The 22,056-nt window shown below is 49.5% G+C and overlaps 1 protein-coding gene across 5 annotated transcripts; it reads left to right on the top strand.

Moving 5' to 3' along the window:
- Positions 1–25: 25 nt before the first annotated feature.
- Positions 26–21,516, top strand: LOC149339793 (venom protease-like). Of its 5 annotated transcripts, none has more exons than XM_089548457.1 (7): positions 26–145; positions 6,971–7,083; positions 8,204–8,514; positions 9,209–9,389; positions 14,515–14,591; positions 15,976–16,521; positions 20,395–21,516. In XM_089548457.1, exons 2-7 carry the CDS (start codon positions 6,984–6,986, stop codon positions 20,551–20,553), a joined length of 1,374 nt encoding a protein of 457 aa, XP_089404583.1. In that variant the 5' UTR covers positions 26–145; positions 6,971–6,983; the 3' UTR covers positions 20,554–21,516. The 5 variants fall into 5 exon arrangements, with proteins under 5 accessions (XP_089404583.1, XP_089404585.1, XP_089404584.1 ...); XM_089548459.1 differs by having other exon boundaries at positions 112–145; positions 6,974–7,083; XM_089548458.1 differs by lacking the exon at positions 26–145 and adding an exon at positions 152–590 and having other exon boundaries at positions 6,974–7,083.
- Positions 21,517–22,056: the final 540 nt, after the last annotated feature.

The raw sequence follows: 22,056 nt of genomic DNA, 5'->3' as shown, positions 1-22,056 counted from the left end.
TGCAGCCGCTGCTGGCTGGCTGGCGCAGCGGCGGCCGCGAGGCGGTGGTTGGCCTTGAGCGCAGCGCCGCCGCCGCCGGCTCGCAGAGCGCAGCCGGAGGCTGATTTCCCCGGTGGGGCGCCATTCTGCAACCAGCCCCCACCGGGTGAGTGGACTGCGAGCGCAGGCGGATGCCTCCGGCTCGCTCGCCTCCTTGCTCCTGCCGCTGCTTCTAGTGTTCTGCGCGCTCCTTGGCACCCTTCCCCACAGCCAGCGGTCACCTGGTTGAACCCCCACCACCCGCAGCCAGCGGTCAAAATGCCCACGCACCACCAAACTGACGCTTGCGCCGCGGCTTCTCTCGCCAGTGGAAAAGTCTCCTGGTCGCGAGTGGCCCCGAGGGAAGCCCTCTCCGGCCTGGTTCACGTGGTTATATTGCCCCGAAGTGCGCGACCCTTTGAGTGTGTGCCCGAGACCTGCGCAGTTTGTTCTGGTCGAAACGAGTTTGGTTTCGTTCGTGTCCTGTGCTCGCCGGCGGCCGGTTCGGTTGCGGGCGTCCAGTTGAAATTTCTAGACCCCCAAGGTGGTTGACCCGTCTTCGCCTACGAAAGGTAAAGGATTATTTGGAATACGGAGCGCGCGGAATTCAAATCCGCGCTCGCTGTCGACGTCGTCGCCGTACACGCAGGGTAGGCCTCTGACGCTCATGTGTTCAATACGAAGGAGAGACTTTTGCATGCCGGCATCCAGCAGAGTTCTTTCACCTTCTTTAGTTATGTTCACGGCAGACTTCGCAGCAGAGTATTGTGCAGCCTGCAACCTTAACGTTGCCGAGAACGCATGTTCAGCACTGAGTGTTCGCCAGTCACAGGCTAGTCACGGTTATCTACAGGTTCATGACTCGATGTGCACACAACGCACTGTGGAGAGCCGTGGTCTTCAACATGTTTATTTGCGGTAGCTTGCAGGGAGTGTGGCTGCAAGCTCCGATTATGCCTCGGCTACCGAGTCTGCCGTGGGTAGAAGCCTTCAGCCTCTGTAGACTTCCTCCGCTCGTGTCGCCTGTTCCTTGCGTGATGATGCCTATTGGAGACTATTATGAACACGCTTCAAATATTACGCTAAGCTAATGTTTGTTGTTGCCGTAGCCGCCTCTGTAACAAGGCACATACCCACTGTTTCCGCTCCGTCCTCTTCGTCATCTGTTCTTCGCTCACTCTTCTAAGTAGCCGCTTGCACCAAAATCTGGAAATAATAAGCGGTGAACCTCGTTTGCGTCATTTAACGACGTCCCAGCTCATTTTCTTCCTCTCCGCACCGTCGCGGTCCCGGTCGCGTCACGTTTCCTTTCGCGCTCACTTCGCTCTTTGATTGATGGTCTCCGAACCGCTCATCGATGAAACAGAGAAAAGAATCACTCTCGCCTGTTACACAAGTGCGATCTGTCGCTCGGTTAAGTAATAACGCAGGTCTCGGTTCTGCGCTGCTTGGCGAATGCAAGCGACTGCGATGCTTCCTGGTAGCAGCCACAAAAGTATACGCTGGTAGCTTCCCAGCACCACCTTGCGCTTGTTGGCGAAAGCCGTAACGCGCCAGCAGACGAGTCGCGTAAGCTGTTGCGAAATGTTGACGACTTGACCTCCGGGGTTGCCTCGAGTCAAGGACGACATATCGCTGTGCGGAAGCCGTACTGGGCGCAGCTAGAGGGCGCCCATGGAGTTTCCCGGAACATTAAAGCAACAAATAAGAGAGAAGGATGCACAGGCGCTAAGGGGATGTGGTGTTTGCCATTGTTCTTCGGAGACTCGTTGAGTGAGGCACAAATGAGACAGAGACGATAATAGGCGGGACAGAGATGGTGATTCACAGACTGGCGGCTATGTGCTTGCCGGGAACAAACAATGTGTGCCGAATGAAGGATGACAGGGTGAGAATAGCGATGTCGTCATGCGCGTTGCAATCGCTACGAAGACTGTACCGAGGTTTCAGAGTGACGTACATCTCGTTGCGACTTGACAGAGCGCACGCCACGTCAAGCGCATCAGTCACGCACGGTTTACATGTTAAGATTGCTGTTTCATTATCACGACAGAGTATGCCCGCTTGTATTCGGTCTTATTTATTGACTGCATCGAAAATTCTTATAAGATTTATGTGATTTCGCTTAGTTATTATCTTCTGTCATTTTTACTCTCGAAACAGCGGCTTTGTGATTGCCGGCCAGCTTGGTCGATGATTAAAACCAGATAGTATATTTTATCTGTGTTTGGATTCAAGTTAGAGGACGCTTATTACAGCTGGGTTTGCGTGTGCGTGTGTGTGCGCGCGCGTGTGAGAGAGAGAGAGCTGTCGAGGATGCACGAACTGAAAACTCAGCCTGGTTTTTTTTTCAGAAATAGCTCTCTCTTAATGAATTTTGCGCTAAATAACTGCACCTTAGAAATGAATTTAATAACTTACCCGTAGCAGGCACGTGCACTTTTCTTTTCATCCTTCTCTCAGTCGCAACCAACCAACCAACAGCGAAAGCACTTCAGACGGCCGTTGTGCTACTTTGGATTTTGTTTCTAGAGAGCAAAAGCGCATTTAATTTGAAGAGCGCGAACTTTGTTTGAATGCCGTCACGTGACGGCAGGCAAGCAAGCAAGCTGACATAGGATCCGGAAGGCAGCTAGCTACTTGTCTGGCGAGCTCGCACCCCAGAGAGAGTGAAACTAGTTCAGTGGTACCGATAACGGCTCGCAGAAATGGCAGCCGTCTGTATCGGAATGACCACTGGAGTTGTCGGTATCACTGCACAAGAGGTTCTAGATAAGCATCGTGCATCACCGGACATTCATCAGCGTCTAGAATGACGCGCCCGTGGTATCATTCCCAAGCACAGTAGTCACGTCGCTTGACACCCTCTGCGAGTCCAAAGAGTAAAGAGGACACCCTGCGCCGGCGCAAAAAAAAAGACGAAGAAAAAGATTTAAGAACAACGCCGAAAAAACATCGTGGCAGAACGCAAAAATTTGAATTAGTAATAGTGAACTGAGTACATATTTTTTGTTATTTGCACTTGAAGGCACATAGGTTCTTATGCGTTGGCATTTCACTCACTGTGCTTACAGTGGGCCTGATAACCCTTTAATTTATTTTTATTTAAAAAAAAAGAGTTGACTTCGGTTGTCTTATCAAACACACCCAGATGCCGACAAGAATTGCTCAGTCATCAGTGTACAAACTGGAAAATAAAACAATGTTTTTATCTAGGTGATAAAATTTGATAATGAATATCTCGAGGATTGTAGCCTGTTAGAGTGATTAGATGCATTCAGAAAACTGATCAGCGCGTTCTGCTCGACGGAAATTTTTGTAACATTTTTCTTCCGAGCGTTCGAAGCGATTTCCGTCCAGCAAATGCATTGAATAAATAAGCAATGGAGTAAACATTTCAGCTGCAGGTATGCCGCTTCCTTCTAGTCTCTATGCACCTCTGTGTCTGCAATACGAAAGATCAATGAACAGTGAAAAGCATGCTTAGTTTTCAAAGGCGACGAGAAAATTCCAAGCCCTGAAAGCAGCCGCAGGTTTTTGATTTTTTGTTCTGTTAATGTAGTTTTCTCGGCCGCCAAGACCGTACGGATGTTCGTTGTTTTATTTCAAATTGCAATGTGCGAACATTCTCGGATTCAAAGCGAACATTTTGCGACCGTGAAACGAACGGATGGAAATTGAAAATGTGCAGAAAGCGATCTTGGTTGGCGATATACGTAAAGCAGCAACCTATTAACGTGCGAGTTAGCGTGAGATATATAGGATATGAAACCGCCATCAGTCACTACAGGCGTGTTGTCTCGTAGAAATCCGATACTCGCTAGAATGATATAAACACTATACTAGTGTAAATACAGCCTGTGATTAGACCCTTTTAGCCCCTCCCGAGAGAATACTGAAATCGCCTTTAGCGGCTTCTGTATTACTGCATTCGCACTTCCTGTAGGAGGCAAGCACTCGGACTACTCACTGTAATGAAAGAAGTTGGAAAGTGTTTACGCTCTGCCAGCTGACGCGCTAAACTCGGCGAAAGCTGTAGCCATACTGTTGCCTGTTCTTTGCTGATGGCTAGCACCAACAATAAAGTCTATGCCGTACAGATTTTGTGGCAACCTAACATTCCCAAACAATTGCAACGAGTGCATGGTCACGTGACTGGATGTCGACCGTCAACATTCGGCGCCGAGAGCTGCGCATAACAGATTTAGCCTCAAAGTGACCTGATAACAGCTTCTTCAACCGATCAACGTACTTTGGAAATAATCAGCATAAAATTATGCAGCCCAAATTCAATTCCCTTCTTTTTGTTTCTTTTTTTTTGCTTCTTTTCGTTTCTCACTCTCTGCGTCCCTCTCCTTCCGTCTTGCACTCCCCAATTTCCTTCCCCGCGCGTGGTAGCAAGTCAGCGATATTTACACGCTGGTTAATATATCTGCTTATCCTTTAAAATTTTTTTCTCTCTCACACACGCACTTTTTACATGCAGATCAACCGCTGAGCGGAAGTCTGCTTCGATTAGATAGGCACCAAGGTCTGCGCATTTTTTCGACCTCTTCCGAACCTCGATATAACTCGAAAAAGACTCAAGACCGCAAATAGTGCTGTTGGCTCCTCCAAAGCCAGATCGAATCAGGTTGTTGTTCGGCTCGATATTGCAAACGTGCTAATATTTTCACACCACCGCGACATGTACCTTGAAAAGTGAAGTCCGTGATGCCGCAGTGAGGTGTAGGCTCGAGCCATGAGCGTCACAGGACTCGGCCCCTGCGTTCTTGGGGGCTGTCCCAGTAGGACGCGGCCCGCCCTGAATGCTTCGATGAAACGAGGGCAGCGGGTAAAAGGCGTTGTTAACGTCGGTCGTGTCTAGCCCGAAATGCTTTGCTGTTGCGACCTCGGGTACAACCAGAGTCTAAGCTTTATCGCCTAGCAGCTATATTCAGGTGGTGTCTAGCGATTTCGAGTTCTCGGTACCGGCTCCTGGGAAGCGTTGAAGGCTGCGCGCGGAGCCAGTTGTAAGTCCTTTGTCGTTTCCTTTATTCGTACATCATTTAGTCACGGTTTGTTTAGATTGAGATTTCATTTATGTCTAAAAGCACCAATGTAATGGCAAAAAAATAGAAAGGATATCTGAATGGATTCCTCGCAATGCTGTCGCCGTTAAGTTAAACAGTTAATTACCCTGCGATATGGACACTAACATCGCTGTATACACCTGCCGACTTTATAGGCGCCCTTTGTCCACGCCAGGTGCACTGTTGCAAGCACGACGTGTTTCTCGTGAATATCAGTGCTTCCGGTGACGTCACTATTCCGTTATTTCGTGGTCACGAGCTGTGATGTGAACGCTATATCCCCCCTTGCTCCTTAAAGCAATGTGACATGTACATCCTAGGTGAAGAATTCACTCGAAATGGGATTTTTTGTCGACTTGTTTTTTCATGCATTTTAATGCTGCTAATTTCTACATTCTGAGGACAACGTTCGCACTCCCCCTCTGAACTTCTAACTTGAAGGTTACCTTTAATGCCCGATTGCTCGGTTCAATGGAAAACACCGTGGCCCGGGGAGTTTTTGACCTATAGGCGAGCTTCGAGTTCGCATTTCACGATAATAAAAAAATAACTCTAGAAATGAGCTGCAAATGCTAGGATGGAACTAGAATTCGATAGTTCTTAGATTGAAGACTACATGCTCATTCCTTCCACAGTGTTCTTAAGCAGAGTTCCTCAATATCTAAAGAAAAATGTATCGTAGCAGAGCATAGCTTCACAACAGAAATAATCACCCATGCTTGTCAGGGAACTACGTGAGTAGACGCAGAATGTTTCTCATGTTTAATTGGCCGCAATACACAGTATATAACAGTAGGTTATTGCTACATTTTTCTTTGTGAGAGCGTTAAAAGAAAAGCCAGTATCATCCGGTACAAAAACTGCATGAATTCCCTATTCCAAAGCTACATTTTGCACTCAGCATTGGTCAGTTCTGCACAGTTTCACAGGCCGACTTTTATCTACACGCTCGCAGTGGTAATGATCGCTGACTTTATCACTGAGAGCTAGACTTCTCTAGTAAATACCTCTTACACATGTTCTGCTCGCACACTTCCGAGAGAACCGGAGGAAGCGGTGAAGTTGGCGATAGCAAGCGAGCGTCATGCTTGACGCGTCCACGGAGTGTTGTTCATTTCCAAGTGCGCAAAAATGAAAGAAAAAACGTAAAACGTTGCCTAAAAGAAGCTATGAAGCAAAGAAGACACAAAGAGCAGCCGAAGTTTCTGAGATGCTCGGGCATTTCTAACACATTGGTGATGTTCCATCTCTATATCAGGTAAACTCTGTCTGATCCAACATGTATGCATTTTTAGTACGGTAGGACAAACAGAAGAAATAACGAAATTAATCGTGTTTGTTCAGTGTTTGTTTCTTTGACAGTTGGGTGATTTGACTGTTTGCTTGACTGTTTGTTTGCTTGTTCGTTCGTTCGTTCGTTCGTTCGTTCGTTTGTTTGTTTGTTTGTTTGTTTGTTTGTTTGTTTGTTTGTTTGTTTGTTTGTTTGTTTGTGTTGTCCGCGCAAGCCAGTGGATTGTTAACCGTGGTGATTTTGCATAATGAGACGCTCTTTGTATCGCTTTATCTCCCGATGTAGCGTCGATCGAGCGTACTCATTTGTAGCGTTCCTCTAAAAACCACTTGGAACGAACGGCAAAAAACAGACGCATCGCTTTCCCTCATAACTGGCGCCGCCGTTAGCTACGTGGGCTTCCTACTCACGGGAACAGTTTCCCTTGGAAGAAACCCAGGCGTGGCTCATTTCCTTTCCCTTCCCGCCACGTTCAGTGCCATTGTCGCTCTGCCTACGCGCGTAGTTCACTCGGAAGGAGCGTCGTCACACGTGCGTCCGTCGGCGGCTGAAATAACACGGCGCGCTCTCTTCTTGCCTGGTCGTGCAGCAGCGGCGGAATCATGCGGCTCAGAGTGCTCCTGGCGCTATGCCTGCTAGCCCCTGCGCTGGCCGCCACCAAGGACGAGGAGGAGGAGACAGAGACGCCTGAGAAGAGGCTACGTACGTATTACAACCCTTACCAAAAAGCTCTACCTAGAACTCGACGCGTCCTCAAATAAGGGCTGTTAATGGGCCCCACCGGACGCGATAATAACGCGCCAAATGAATATCGACGGCTAGGTTTCAGCTGAGTCGTTGCGGAGTCTCGTCCAGAAATGCACTTTCACCGGTCATTAGCCCATAAAGTAAATACAGCTAAACCTCGTTATAAAGAAACGGCTTATAACGAAATAACGGATATAACGAAGGAATGACGATGCCCCTTTGAAGCTCGGTCAACACGGGCTATAACGAAGCTACGGCTATAACGAGGTAATCGCAGGGTCCCTTCAACTTCGTTATGACGAGGTTAAGCTGTAATCTCGTGCACCATTGATCGAGCCGAGAATTCATCCTTCAACCTATATGTTTCATGACCCAAGCGATATCGACCTATCCACGAACCTGAGAGCGCCATGATACTCTCGGAGCGCACATTGCACGCAGGAAGAGACGCTCGGATTTCATCCTCAGATGGACGGCGAAGACGGCAGTAAGCAGTCAGTGGATCCTAATGACATTGAATAAATAACTGTTCACCCTCTGTATATTTACCTAGTGTCCCAGCTAGTGTGCAGAGCGTTATTTTTTTTCAAGGTTGCCGATCCGTCTTATGGATATGCTTCTTTTATCAAGAGTCCTTTAGCTACCATCATTGGAAGGAACCTGAAGCGAGTTTGGATGTAACTCACTGATCTGCAGGCATCAGTGCGTTGACTTGGCTTGCTGTGCACGCTGTTTAGAGCGCGCCACACGGCAAGCATGCGGCGACTCCATACATATAACACCACGCTGAGTGTATACGTTTTGTGTAATTGTTTTACGCTTATTTTTGTTTGGTTTGAGGAGTGATCAAAATTATCCATGTGTAAGGGAACGTATTGTCATGGGGGTAGCAGGCAAAACGGCAATTCGTTACTCTCCTATTGACGCCGGTGTCCCTCATATAGTGGCCGATCTTGGAACTTGAGAGAAGTTTTGTGGAGCTAGCCATCAATAAACCTAGCGTTTAGTGAGCCGGTGAGCAGTGTTTTAAACACTAGGGATGCGTGTGCTGAAGGCCCTATCTCGCCCTGCGCAGTGGTGTTCCCGCCGAACGAGCTGCCGTCTCCCGGCGGCTACTGCCAGTCCCCGCTGGGAGTGGCCGGCCGCTGCGTGCCGTACCAGGAGTGCCGCTTCCTGTTCGACGACGAGTTCCTGGCGCGCCGATCGCTGTGCGGCTTCGTCCGGCGCCAGTCGCTCGTGTGCTGTCCGCAGGGCGGCGGCGGCGGCGGCGGAGGCGGGGGCTTCGGCGGCGGCGGAGGTGGATTCGGCGGCGGCGGAGGTGGATTCGGGGGCGGCTTCGGCGGAAACGGATTCGGAAACGGCTTCGGCAACTTCTTCCCGCAGCAGGTACGCGCACTGCAAAGTGACGAACCCCGGTGGCCGCCACGTGCTCGGCGGTTCATTCACACGATTCGTCGTGGTTAGCGCCACGCGAAGCGCGGGGACGAGGCTCACGTAGAGGGTGTCAACGCGCGACTCGCTGCCTCTTTAAGCACGATTGGAAAACAAAACGAAATTCGCATTCCCACTCCGCATTGGGATTATGATTCAAGTTATTAATCACAATTTAAGACTATACCCACCACTTCAACATTAACTGTAGGCTTATATACCTGGAGACCACTGATGCCGCGCAGTGCATAACAGACAGAGAAGGCTTGCAATGCGCGCTACGGGCTTCTGGAAGGCAAAGGGAATAAACCACGAATAAAGTCGGGAGAACCATTTGAGGGAAGTTAAATTCGCGAAGCGGTAACTTTAGGACGGACGAATCAAATACACAGGCATCTGATTCGCAATTCAAGTCTAGCGCATGCCAGATACAGATCAATAGCTACGCTTAGCCGGCGCTGCCAAAGTCGCATATATTTTCTAGGAAATGGTGCTTTTACACCCTCAACAAGACCCCGCCAGTCAGGTTTAGATAAATAGCTAAAGCTAAAGTAACTATACAGCTATGTAAGTAGCTATGTAGATAAAGTGTGTTAAAGCTCAGCGTGTTCAGACTCGTGAGGCTGACTGCTACTGCGGGCCGGCACAGATTCCACATCAGCCTTTCCCGGGTCTGGTCCGGCCATTACAGCCGAGCCGGCCGCCCTTCTTCCCTGGCGGAGGAGGGGGCGGGGGACGGCCCCGAGGGCCCCCGCAATTCGGCGGGCCACGGCAACCTCCGGTCCAACAGCCGCGGCCACGACCGCAGCAGAAGATATGGGGCACCGAAGGTAAGCGCACAGCTCCTGGCATTGACTTTGTACCACGCATCCTTTGTCAATCGGGACAAGGCCACTTAGCGAATGGTGAAAAAAAGAAAAACACCGCCAGTCTGCTCCGACGCTGCTTCCGCTTTGGGAATTCACGGATCTATGAAAACGTGTCCTTCGCAGCGCTAGCTGTTAATGCGAAGATCTCCGGACAAAGTGTGTCTTTCGTCGTCTACGGGCACCCCTCACAAGGCGCTGCCCCAACGGGCATGATCACGTGACCACCCGTACACACAGCCAGTGCCCTGGGCCTCGCGCTAACTTTCCCAAAACCAACAGCGTGGAGGCTACCGGGAAACGCATCTTTGTGTTCATATAGTTAATCTGCGTTCACGCCGACCAGCGTGACGGGGCAGGGAGAAGGGGGTGGTTAGCGGAGTTGGGCGGCAGAGACCTCGCACAGGCGTACTGCACTAACTACACCTTTCTGTGTGCAATCATTATCGCATGTCAGCTGGCACTAATTTTTCACACTGCCAGTTATGTAATCGCCAAGCATTTTTTTTTTTTCACATTCTATAACCTAGTAGCGCCGGGGTCATGCTTGACAACTCACAGCATAGCCGGTTACTGCTTTCGTCTCGGGTGGAGTAGCCCACGTACTGACGGCAACAGCTGTATTGGCATTTCCGGTGTTACATACTCCACTACGTCATACATTCCAATGTTCTGATAGTACGTGGGATTTAATGTCCCGAAGTTGCACGTGAGCTATCATGGACGCCGCAGTGAAGGGCTCCGGGCTGACTTTACCACCCCGCGTTCGTTGACCTGCGCTGGCATCAGCACATTGGAGTTTTTGCTTTCCACCTTCATCAAAGTGCGGTCGCTGTGGCCGAGATTCGATCCCGCGACCTTGGGCTTCGCAGCTGAATGCCAGTTCCACTTGACTACCGCGGCGGGCCGAAAGCTCCGAACATATTTCTGCGAAGTGGTACTGTCATGCTCACTGGTTCCCACGCATTCATTTCACTTGAAGACTGGGCTGTATCGTCAATGTGAGATTTTGGTTTGCTGCTCTGGCTTCTCCCGTTATCACAATGGAAAGACAAAACCATAAACTAGTGCCGCTGCTTGAGCTAGCCGTTCAGTGCAAGCCGGAAGCGGCGAACTGTTTCAGTGCTGCAGATTTTTATGGCGTAAGCTGCAGAGTGGGTTAGGGAACAAACGCGGATTAATGACATCGTAATCGAAATAAAGAGGAAGAAATGGGCTTGCGCAGGGCATGTAATGCGAAGGCAAGATAACCGATGGTCCTTAAAGGTAACGGAGTAGATTCCAAGAGAAGGCAAGCGTAGCCGGGGATGGCAGAAAGTTAGGTGGGCGGATCAGATTAAGAAGTTTGCGGGGATACGATGGCTGCAGCTGGCAAAGGACAGGGTTAATTGGAGAGACATGGGAGAGGCCTTTGCCGTGCAATAGGCGTAGTCAGGCTGATGATGAGGTTTCAGCAGTTGCCGAAAAATAGAAAAAGGCAAAGGAGTTTCGTAGGCTGGTTGACTTTAGTAACGGCCGCATTGAGGATATAAAGGTGCTGATTACCCAGAAGTTACACCACATGTAGGGCGGAGTTTAATCCGGATAATTTCAGAAATCGGGAAGCATCAACTGGTCACTTCTTTCGGCAAGAGAGCCTCGCGCTTCGGGGTCGTCGTCTTCAAATCCAACCGAGTTTGTTGGCTGTGCTACATACAGTACACATCGTATTCCATGGAGTTGACTTCATGTAGGTGATATCTTCTAAGACTTGCTCGAAAAGCAGGTGAGATGGCCAGATATCTCGTCCGATGAGGACGTTCAAAGTCAGTGAGGAAACTACTATACATTATTTGGTGGAATTAAAAACGAAAATAAAGCTTATGAGTCACACGTGCTCCCCCTATGGTGACTGTTGAGAAATAAGTTCATTGCCACAAATGCATCCGTAAATTTTTGCCATAATGATAAAAAGACCCTCGTATATAATTAAGCTCAGAACCGCAGGTTGGCTAGTGACAACCTACGCCTGTACATTGCTTGTTTAGTTTATTGATATCCTAAAACAATATAATAAATGAGACACCCTTAGTGTTATCTAATTCGGCCGCGGCGGCGCTAGCTTTCTCCTTCCTTTCAGCCCCTGCTTGATACCTTACCTCACTGTACAGTTCGAGTGCACTCTGTGAGACATCTACTGGACATTGCCCGTCCTCGCAACCACTGCTATTTATTAACCGCGTATAGCTTACCCAATTACTACGGTAAGTGTTTTATTCAGACAACTGGAGTATACGAGTTCCAGCCACGACAGCAGTTCCCGTATTCGTGCTTCATGCTCACGCACCATTCACGACTGCGAGACGTGCTCTTAAGCGCAGAGCGCTCAGCTGACACGTGCCAAGCGCTGCGAATATGCAGCGAAGCGTTGCTTCATTTGGCAAAGTGTGCAGGCTTCGCACACGCTGCCTGCACTGTCAGGCACGCACCTTCGTGCCGGCGTCAGATTGGCGCCGTATTTTTCCGTACAAATTACCAGTCTCGCGTTTAAACGATAAGTCTCCGCTTGAAGAGGACGGCAGTCTTTGTTTTCACATACTGCGCCGGCGACTTCCTCGTACAAGCTGCGCGAGGCGGGCAGCAGCGACGAGTACATGCGCGTACGCTGGCGATTACCTCTCACTCTCGCTCGGTCCGCGCCGGCCAGTCCTCGACCTTGGATTCATTGCAGAAACAGCGGCGAGTAAGTCCTGGCGAGATGGGCGCGTTTCACTTCGAACCTTGTCGTAAGGTGGCGGCCCTCCAGTCAGTCGGAACAGAGGTCTGGCACAAATGTTTATTAAATTGCGGAGCAGCTGAGAGCTGGTGTACGCGTACAACGATCGCCGATGATCTGCTGCTGGAGTTGCGCAAGGCAGCTGTACGCAGGAGACACTAATTACGATCCAGCGCAGCGTAAAGGATGTATTAGCGACGCTGACGAAGCTGCGTTGAAAGAAGACGGGCGTGATCGCTTCACCGCAGTTGTGTCGAGGGACATGAATTTTCTGCTGCAGACCCCGCCTCTTTTTGCCCTTGCGAGCTACGAAAACCTTACGCTCCTTGAGCTTGAACGGAAAGTATTTCGTCGCATTTATTGCAACCACTAATGCAAAATGAGCAGTTTTTCTCGTTATAGCATGATATATGCACGCAAACGCACATACGTATGTGTCTCTAAAGCTCACAAGCAGTGACAATCGCGCTTACATGGGTTGATAGCGCGCATTACAGATGAGTACTTTGCAAAACGTTTTCATGTCATTGGTAAGTAAAAATTGAAATAACGACAAATCATTTCTTCCGGAGTTACATGTACATGGGAGTGGCACTTTAAATAAATAATCTATATGCAGCAATGTGGTGTACACAGTCATCTTGACTTATAAACGCCAGCATGGTGCGAGACTTGCCAGTCAGTATGACAAACTTAACCGATTAGCATTTTCAGTACTGTTTTCCAGGCCTCACACTTGCAGTTTAGTCTGAGCCAGCCTCACTTTCATCTGTGTGAGCAGATTTGTGACTTATAGGCTAATCAGAACGGCCTCATTTTTTTTCTTCACTGCATTGACGTTTTCGATACGTTCTGGCAGGCGTGAAACGAAGTTATTTGTGGAATGAGTGGCACACCCCTGGGCCATATGTCTCTTTAGCGCACCCAGTCGTGTGGCTGCCGTCTGGGTAGACATTATGGGCATCGATTTTTGGTTCATTTCTTGAGCTGCGTCTGTTATTCGCCGGCGGTCAGTACATGCTCTTGAGTTTTCGACACGTTTGCTCCAACAGTGCTCGTATAATGAGTTCTTTCCATGAGTATTTTCCTAAGGCTTTTTCTGCGCCTGTCGGCTCACCCCACATCACTCTCACTGTGCTTTTCTCTGCCCACCAAATGGCATATCAACTGCTTTTGCTTCTGACTTTGCCTTGAGCATGCAAAGCGGAGTCACTCGAAACTCGTATGAACCGCCAGTTCTGACGGTTTGAGACGCCATTAACTGTTGCTGCCTGGACGATGCTGCTTCTGCAAGTAACGAATTAATTTTGTATGCTTATTTGCACTATTCTGTATTTCCTCCTAGTCTTTGCCAGTTTTTCCTCTGATCACTCGTCTTTCAGATTTTGTAATTTCTCAGTACGCAGTTCTTCATTACAAATCCTGTGAAGTTTTTAAAAACTCAAACACATGTCTTTAGCTTGAGTAGCCATACCTAACGGAATACTTTGACGCAGTATGCACACCTCGAGCATAAACTTATGCATGGGAATGATGTGTCAAGTGTCGCCGTCTGATTAGTGCCTCGCACCTCTTGGTTGTAATTCAAGAAAACAAGTACCTTGAGTACGTTAGAATAACCCCACTCTTGAAAGAACCTTTTTTCTTTTGTGCATGATGCCAATCACGACACTTCTCTGGCATGTGTCCCGCATTTGTTCGGGGCCTTCCCACTGTTTTCATTTGCATATGAACGCATCGTGAGCTGAGGGTATAAAACGAGCTAACGGTGAAATTGAAGAAACATTGCTGGCGGTCGCCTAAGGGAAGCAGGAGTGGTTTTTTTTTTTACTTCAAGGTAATCTTAGTATGTCCTTTTCTTTAACGAAATTTTCGGCCGCTAGATAATTTAAAAATGGTCGCGCGCAGAAACAGAAACAATAGGTAATCTTCACAGCGTTCTACAACACTCTGGTTGTACAGCTTTAAGGTTCTGATGCGCGACCTAAAGGTTTTAAACAAACTGGGGCAGCGAAAACAAAACTTCACCGGTAATATTCGAGGTCACTTAGTACCAGGAGGAGTGTCTTGTAATTAGTAGTGAACCAATTAAAACTAATTATAAAACGACCTTGATACCGCACGAACGTTTATAGTTCGACAACCCCAGCTTGATTCCGCCACTTCGGCTTGTGTTCTTCGCGTTCATCATGAAAGCCCACTTGCGGGTGCGTTAACATTGCGATCTAGGTCGTTCAAGCCACATCGATGGCTTATCGAAGCTTCGCATACATTGTATACAAATGCTTATATCTCAAGAGGTTATCGCCTAATGCAACGCCCTGTCCCTTTCAGACTGCGGCGTGGCCAGCAGCGCCCTGGTCCGCATCGTGGGAGGCCGGGAATCAAACCTGGGAGCGTGGCCGTGGATTGTGAGTAGCCTTTGCAAACTTCATTTACAGCAACGCCGACTCGTTTATAAGCGAGTATGTGAGGCTTACAGCGGTCTGTGTGTTCCGCGTGATTATGGGCGATTGTCCAGCAATGAGCGTATAGGTACTCTCTGGTCGACAGCACAACCGAACGCGCACTTCTCTACGCGACCGACGCCGACTGGCAGTTCATCGCTCGTCGCACCCTTAGTAGCGCCGGCAAATCAACGACTAGATGTAGAACTGAAATCATACTGTTCGAACGCGTTGAGAAGGCAGGCATGTCTGCAGCGACGGCGGCAAGTTTGAATTGCCAGTAGACAGCAGCATTTCAAGTAACTTGTTCCGGTAGCAGGCTTTGCTAAGGTACCAACACCACTTTTCCTGCTGGAAGAAAGAGGTAGAGTTTTGCGCACGGAAGTCCGCCGTTACCCAGCCGCCAAGAGCTTTGTACGCAGAGCTGTCGCACATGGCATACCAAGTAGCCGGCGTGATTAGCGGCATCCCGCATTTTCCTCATAAACGGTACTTACAGCGACCGGTATTTCCAGCAGTAGTGGTGCATCGGCACGCAAACAGACTCCGTAAACGGCACAAAAGTACCGACTTTCAGACACCGCACACGTACAGGTTATCTATTGTCTTCATTAACCTCCTGCGTGAACTCCGGCGAGCATTCCATTTTATATGCTTTATGCCGGAAAAGCGGACGCTGACGCGCTCTAGGACATCACCATTGCAGGCGGGCAAGTTAAGTGCATGCGACTGACCGGTGCGTTTTTCAAATGTGGCAGAAGCAGCCCGTGACGACGGTAGAAAGTGGAAGAAAGAACAGATGAGCGCTGAACAAAAACGAAAGGGAGCGGAGGCCACAGAGCTTTTTTGGTTCTATTCGTGCGGTCTTGTTGCATTCTTTCTGTTTTAGTCAGCCTTTGCCAATTTCACAACTGCCAGCGCTCTTGCGTCAACGAAGGTATTAGCTGACCATTCGAGCGCGCCGCCCTCAAACCTTGTTTAGTATTCTAAGACGCACAGTTTTAATAACGCGCCGCAAAGAATTTGTGCTGTTTCTTTTTTTATCTAAGTTTGTTGCCCGAGATTGGTTTCTCCAATGCAGTGCACTAACTTGAAGTACAGTGATAATGCCGAGCGACGCTTTAATAGTCTAAAACGAAAGCAAGACGGTAAGTTGACGATCTATTACAGTACCTTGAGCACTTGCATTGTGTCCGTTTAAGTTTCTTGCGCTGTTGGATGACATTGGGAGAATCTTATCTTGTGCCGCTACGGTGTGCCAACGTATTTCTCGCTGCTTGGTTACACTTCATGGATGTCCCATCTCCGTGGACATCCTGAAACATGCTCGCGGCGCTCGTGTGTGCAGGCTCTGCTGTTCATCGACGTGCACGGCAACGGCGTTCGGTCCCCGCTGTGCGGCGGCGCGCTTGTCACCCCACGGCACGTGCTCACGGCGGCCCACTGCACCTTCAGCGGCAACCGGTCGCTGACGCCCGAGGCGTTCGTGGCGCGCCTGGGTGAACACGACTACCTGAGCACCGACGACGGTGCCAACCCCGTGGACGAGCCCGTGGTCCACATCGAACGGCACGCCCAGTTTAACCCGCGTACCTACCTCAACGACGTGGCCGTGCTCAAGCTGCGGCGGCCCGTGCCGCTGAGCAAGGACATCGCACTCATCTGCCTACCCTACGGCACTCTGCAAACGGACGAGTACCAGAGCCGCATGGCCAACATCGCCGGCTGGGGAGAGCTGTACTACGGAGGCCCGTCGAGCGCCTCGCTGCAGGACACGCGCATCCCCATCCAGAGCCTGGACACCTGCAAGGAGTCCTTCAAGCGCACCAGCATCACCTTCACGGACCACTACCTCTGCGCGGGGAGCCTCAAGGGCGACAAGGACGCCTGCAGGGTCAGTGTGCTATTTAGTGCAGAAGCTGTGTGGCAGTGTGAATCCACCGGATGGCACAGTGTGCACGGTTTGCAGAAAGCAGGCCGCCTTTCTGAAGCTGAGGCTGGGCAGTGAAGGATCACTGAAGCCTCCTGCCCTACGCCTCGACCATGATTCTGACACCAGTTACATGAAGCATGCCTGTTCTCAACTAGACATTTTCGGGTTGTGGGTTCGGCAGTGTACAGCCTTTGTCAGAAATACACGGCCCACCGGATTTTGCTTACAGTACGTGCAGTGTTGCCCGCTTTATATCATCAGCGTTCCAAATCTCTCCACGGTGAGAACTCTCGTCCTGATTTTTCCGGAGCATAGGAATGCAAGGGGTGATAGAAGGATCAACTGCACAACCGCATAGTAAGGATTTTTCAATGGCTCTACAAGCAGGCGACATATCTCTTGAAATTTCAACTGTCTTTGCATAAGAAAGAAAAAGGAAAGACTATAGCTTGCACTGCTATCGTGTTTCAGAACTACGCAGAAGTGCACACAGGTGTCGGAGTTTCTTCTAGGAGGATTTGCTGTGCTAACCGAGAGCACACTAACAAGTTCGCAAGAACATTAGCTGAGGCTAACAAACAACGTTGCGAAGATACATATCCAGATGTAGGCATGTAATTCATGTCTTAGTGCGTTTTTATGTTTTAGTAATATAATTAGAATGACGACAAAAAAAATTAGGAATGTGACTGCCATAAACTATTTTCTTGATTAGTCCTACGCAGCTTGAGTTTAAACCACGCTCTTTCTGCGAAAGAGCACGGCTCACACGAGAGGGAAAGACTGGGCTATGGGATGTTCGTGCAGGTGCACATCAACACCACCGTAACCACCGCATTACCGTCACCCACCGTAATATGAGGAATTTTCAGCAGAGGCTTACAGATAGCAGGCGTGAGCGCAAATTCCCGAGATAACAGCCGCCTAAATCTGTGCTTGAATGCAGACTCGTTGTACCAGTAAAATTACATCAAGCCCGATGGAATCTTATTACTAAATGACAGCAAAAGTGTATCGCATAATAAAGAGAAATGTATTAGGTCACAACCGGTGGTACCCACTGTGCACGTACGAGACAACACATGAGAGTTCAGTAGCACCCATGTTTTAAAGATACAAAGTCAGGCGCTGGGTAAGAGATCTATTCAAGTCGACTTCCGTGATTTTCACTGGCTGCATCCACTGGTGTTTACGGTAGAACGTACAAAGCATCGCTGTCAGATACGTGCAGAGAATCTCTCCTCAGCAAAAATCTTCCGTTTGTGTGCAGCCCTAAGCTCCAATAACCTCCTTTTTCTCCCGAGGCACTATTTGCTAACGTCATCAGTGCCCACTAGGATGTCTTGGGTAAAGGACCATGCTTGTTTGGTATCTTTGTTAGACAAGTGAGGTCTGGATGGCAGGGAAAATTTAAAATCATACCTGCCTGATAGGGCCATGCCACTTGTACATGTAGATGCAATATGAATGGCAACAGTCATTTTGCACACAACAACGAATGCTATTGTCGCTTCTGCAATGAAGTTGAAAATACTTTAAGCCTCGAGGTTGTGGCTATGTCCAGAGGAAAGCATCTTCGAAAACAAAAAATTATGCCTGTTGCTCATAGTTATGGTGTAATGACTGCTCAAATGTTCGTATACTGCACCCTTTCATACTGGAGCTACTTGTGCAGGGTCGCTCATTGTGAAAGAGAACACGCGAGTGCGTGGCCGCCGCACTTCGCTACGCGCCGCTACCGACAGCCGGAGGGAATAGGCGGCGCCAGGCGCATGCGCGGAAAGAGCAGCCGGCCAAGTTTACTGCGCATGCGCGTTTGCCACCTATTCTCACTAAAGCCCCTCAATGAAACAAAAGTAGCGAAAAGCTTTGAACTTTCCGACACTCCTCCTCTCCTGGCGCGCCGCCGGAGAATCGAGCCTCCCATTGGCCGAGGCGCCGTAGTCATGTGTTAGCGCGCGCTTTTTGGTTCAGCAGCAGACGCCGGCGCCATTGCCGGGGCTGGGAGTCGCGCTTCATTTTCTTTCTGTGCAAGTTTTGGCGGGAAGCGTTTTTTTTTTTTTTCATCTTTGACGGCGTCTACGTGTTGCGGCGATGCCGAGCTTCTGTTGCGCGTATGGACGCAACAACAGAGGTGGCAGTGGCAAAAGGTTTTTTTGTAATTCCTTCCAGAAAAAGCAACGCGGCTCGCCGAAAGGTTTGGCAGCACAGGATCGGCCGGGCAAACTTCGATAATGATGTGGATCCGCGTCTTTGTGAGATAGGTGGTCGTTTCTCAGTTGTCAGTCGTGTTTTTTCGGATGATTTGGTGTGAAGCGCCAGCGGCTGCAGTCTTTCTTCGCACTAAATGCCGTTTGGCATGATTTTAAATAGACTCGTTCGCTAGCGGGTACGAAAGCCGTGCTGAAGTGCAGGTTTAATGTTGCTCGCATTGCGCGGCGTGTCGGCTTGGTTTCAGTCGGGCTCGCTCGCATATGTTGTTTGAGCCCCGCCGTTTACGTTGCTCGCTATGCAGGTCCAGGCTTGATGTTGCGCGCATTGCTTGCCGTATTTGTGTTGCTGCAGCTGGACTCCTGGGCTCATGAACTCGATATTAAAGGGGTGATACTCGCTGTTTGAGCCTACGTTGCTCATGCTGCTCGCGGTGCAGGTCTAGCTTTCAGGTTGAACGCATCGCTAGACGTATTTGTTTTGTTACAGTTGCACTCCTTCGCTCACGAACACCAAAGGTGTGGTACTTGCTGTTGAAGCTCCTGCTGCTCATGCTGCTTGCGATTAAGGTCTAGCTTTCATGTTGCGCGCATTGCTGAACGTATTTTTCAAGCAGGGTTCGAAACCGAAATCGGGCGTTACTGTGGCTAGGCACATAACGCACCTGTCTTTGGAATACTCGATATCTGCGTGGATAACACTTGAGAATGTAAGCAAGGACCTCTGTAAAACATAGTTTCAGACATTTTGGGTTGAGGCCGTCGTCGCTGCCGCGAATTCCTGCGAAAATCACGCTGCGTGGAGCTATGTAACATGGATAGGTGGTGTCATATGAATCAGTAACGCAGGGGCGCGCAATGATCCAGACCATTTCCAAAGTTCGACATTGGAAAAGCTCCTCATGGCTTTTAATGCGGAGTGGTGACGTGTTAACACTTGTGTATTCTTTTTTCAGTTATGAAAGGTCACGCTCTATATTTTTTTTCGTGCCTTGTATCTCCCACGCCACAATCTCAATGCGGCCGAATCGGAGGCAGAAAATGCAACAAAAATCACGCGGGCGCGCGGTCCGGTGCGGCGAGCGACGAGAAAGCCACTCGTCGAGCGATGTTAGTCACTCTAGTGCCGCGAACTCGCTCGCGCGCGCCACTTCCAACGTGTGCTCCGCAGTCAAAGCGATCGAAGAACAAGAAGTTTCTATAAAGCAATCCAACGCTGGTCTGGACAGTTATTACAGTAACTGATTTTTCAATCTCTAATTTCATGATGCCATTTTGACCGAAGCCAAGTCGCAAAACGCAACACAAAGTTCATTTGGGCGCGTGGTCTGCCGGGCGCCAAAAGGCGACGGTTGGGAGCGTCTGCTAGCTCCTCCCGGCCTAGGTGCCACCACCGTCGGCGCCCGGGAGAAGCCGAGAGAAGGAGCGCCGGCATAGGAGGAGGACGGAGGAGATGTCGCTACTTTTAGTTTATTGAGGGGCTTTAATTCTCACCGGCTTTTGGCAGCAGCGCCTCACGAAGCGCGACGGCCACGCGCTCGCGTGTTCCCTTTCACAATGAGCGACCCTGTACGTTACTCAAACACGCACTCCTAAGCTTAGCATTTGCTCTCTCTCTGCGCAGGGTGACTCGGGCGGACCGCTCATGCTGCTGGACGACCAACAACGGTTCACCATCATCGGCATCACGTCTTTCGGGCGGCGCTGCGCGGAGCCCGGATACCCTGGGGTCTACACGCGGGTCGCCAAGTACCTCGACTGGATCCAGCCGAGGCTCGTCTGACCGCCTCTCCACCAGGGGCGCCCCCTGTAAATAAACCCGCTACGTCACCACTCCCGATCCGGCGCCGGTCTCGAGATCGCTGAAGAGAGCGGACACGGCTCGCTCTTTGGGCGGTGCTGCCAAATTGTAAAGGCTCAGCAGAGGTTGTACTACTGAACAGCGCCGTCTTTTCTGGAAGATTGGAGGAACGCGGAATGATTGAAGCACGCCCCGGTCCTGGAAGCAGCGCATTACAGATTGAATATGCGCCGGAAGCTCAAGGCACCGCCGCATTTGAGAAGAATCTCGGCTGCAACCTTGTACTTTTGCCAGAGAAGAGGACCAGGCTGACCCAAAGAAACAATACGCCAAGAACGCCAACTTTTATTCTTAGTCCGGCTTGTGCGAGTTTTAATTTTACACGCTGACGAGTGGAGATGATTATGTTCGATCTTTTGTGGCGCGAGAACAACTAAGGCCAAAGAGCGCCAGTCAGAGGGTTAAATGGTCTACTCATGTTTTAGCAATGCAGGATGGACGAGCATAATACTCGTTGCTTTAGGGTTCCATCGAAAGCAACACGGAGCGTACGTCGGGCGTATTCCCGTCGTCGCCATGACGCTGTGAACAAAGGAGGTCGCTGAAATCATGGATGTCTGTTATGAAACGGTCTCAGTTTCGAAGCCAGAGGACCTGCGCAGGCTTCCGGTTTTGTGAGCAAGCCGAGCATTGCCATGACAAAGAATCATTTCTTTCTTCGTTATAGGACGACGCTGTGCAGCATCAAGAGCACATCTAGTGAACATGAACAAGCCAGTTTTCACAATTTAGGAATTAAGCGCTACGCGGGGAAAAGCGAAGGATTGTAGCAGAATTTGTGCCTTTGAAAAAAACGAACGGAACCACGACGCACTTAGTCTCAAAAAGGCGCCGCTTCGCTTTACGTCGCCGTTGGAAGCAATAAAACGATATCTGTGATTCCGAGGAAGCTTACTTGTTGCATTTACATCTTGCCTTGAAGGAGTTTGCCACCGGTACTACCATTTTTATTTAGAGGTACTACAAGCATGAAATAAAACGCTAACAAGACAACTGCGAAATGGGAAGCGAGGTCTTAAGAGTGACTTAATACAAGCGCAGCCGATTTTAATTTCGAAAATGCGAAGGTCGCTCTTTGGAAGCTTTCATTAAGCCCGGCAGCATTTCCTCGCCATCAGGTTATATTTTTGTGTTGATACGTTCACGTTTCAGGTGTTCAACGCTTGTCTTGCGGTTCTGCTCTAAATGTGTCGTATCATTCGCGCTGTTATTATACGCCGATGTTACATCTTAGAGCTTCACTACTAAGTTGGAAAAACTGCTCAGTATGTGATTGACAATCCCAAATATTCAGCGACAAAATTTGAATATGAATTTTGTAGCGGAAATGGTGCGCTAGTTGATCTCTCTTGGTAATAGTGTTTGAAATACTTTTCAAAAAATATTTCGCGGAGTTATCAACGACCGAAACGAAAATTGTCTTCC

The sequence above is a fragment of the Amblyomma mixtum genome, chromosome 6, assembly GCF_055824585.1.
Source record: "Amblyomma mixtum isolate Tamu chromosome 6, ASM5582458v1, whole genome shotgun sequence".
NCBI lineage: Eukaryota > Metazoa > Arthropoda > Arachnida > Ixodida > Ixodidae > Amblyomma > Amblyomma mixtum.
Note: the sequence above shows the minus strand (reverse complement) of the source record. Positions and strands in the feature narration are given on the sequence as shown.

What these genes read in the sequence shown, in the direction of transcription:
- LOC149339793 (XM_089548457.1), top strand. Translation starts at nt 6,984, where the DNA reads ATGCGGCTCAGAGTGCTCCTGGCGCTATGCCTGCTAGCCCCTGCGCTG. An exon ending in GACGCCTGAGAAGAGGCTAC is followed by an intron (nt 7,084 to 8,203) that starts GTACGTATTACA and finishes CGCCCTGCGCAG; the next exon opens with TGGTGTTCCCGCCGAACGAG. An exon ending in GAAGATATGGGGCACCGAAG is followed by an intron (nt 9,390 to 14,514) that starts GTAAGCGCACAG and finishes TGTCCCTTTCAG; the next exon opens with ACTGCGGCGTGGCCAGCAGC.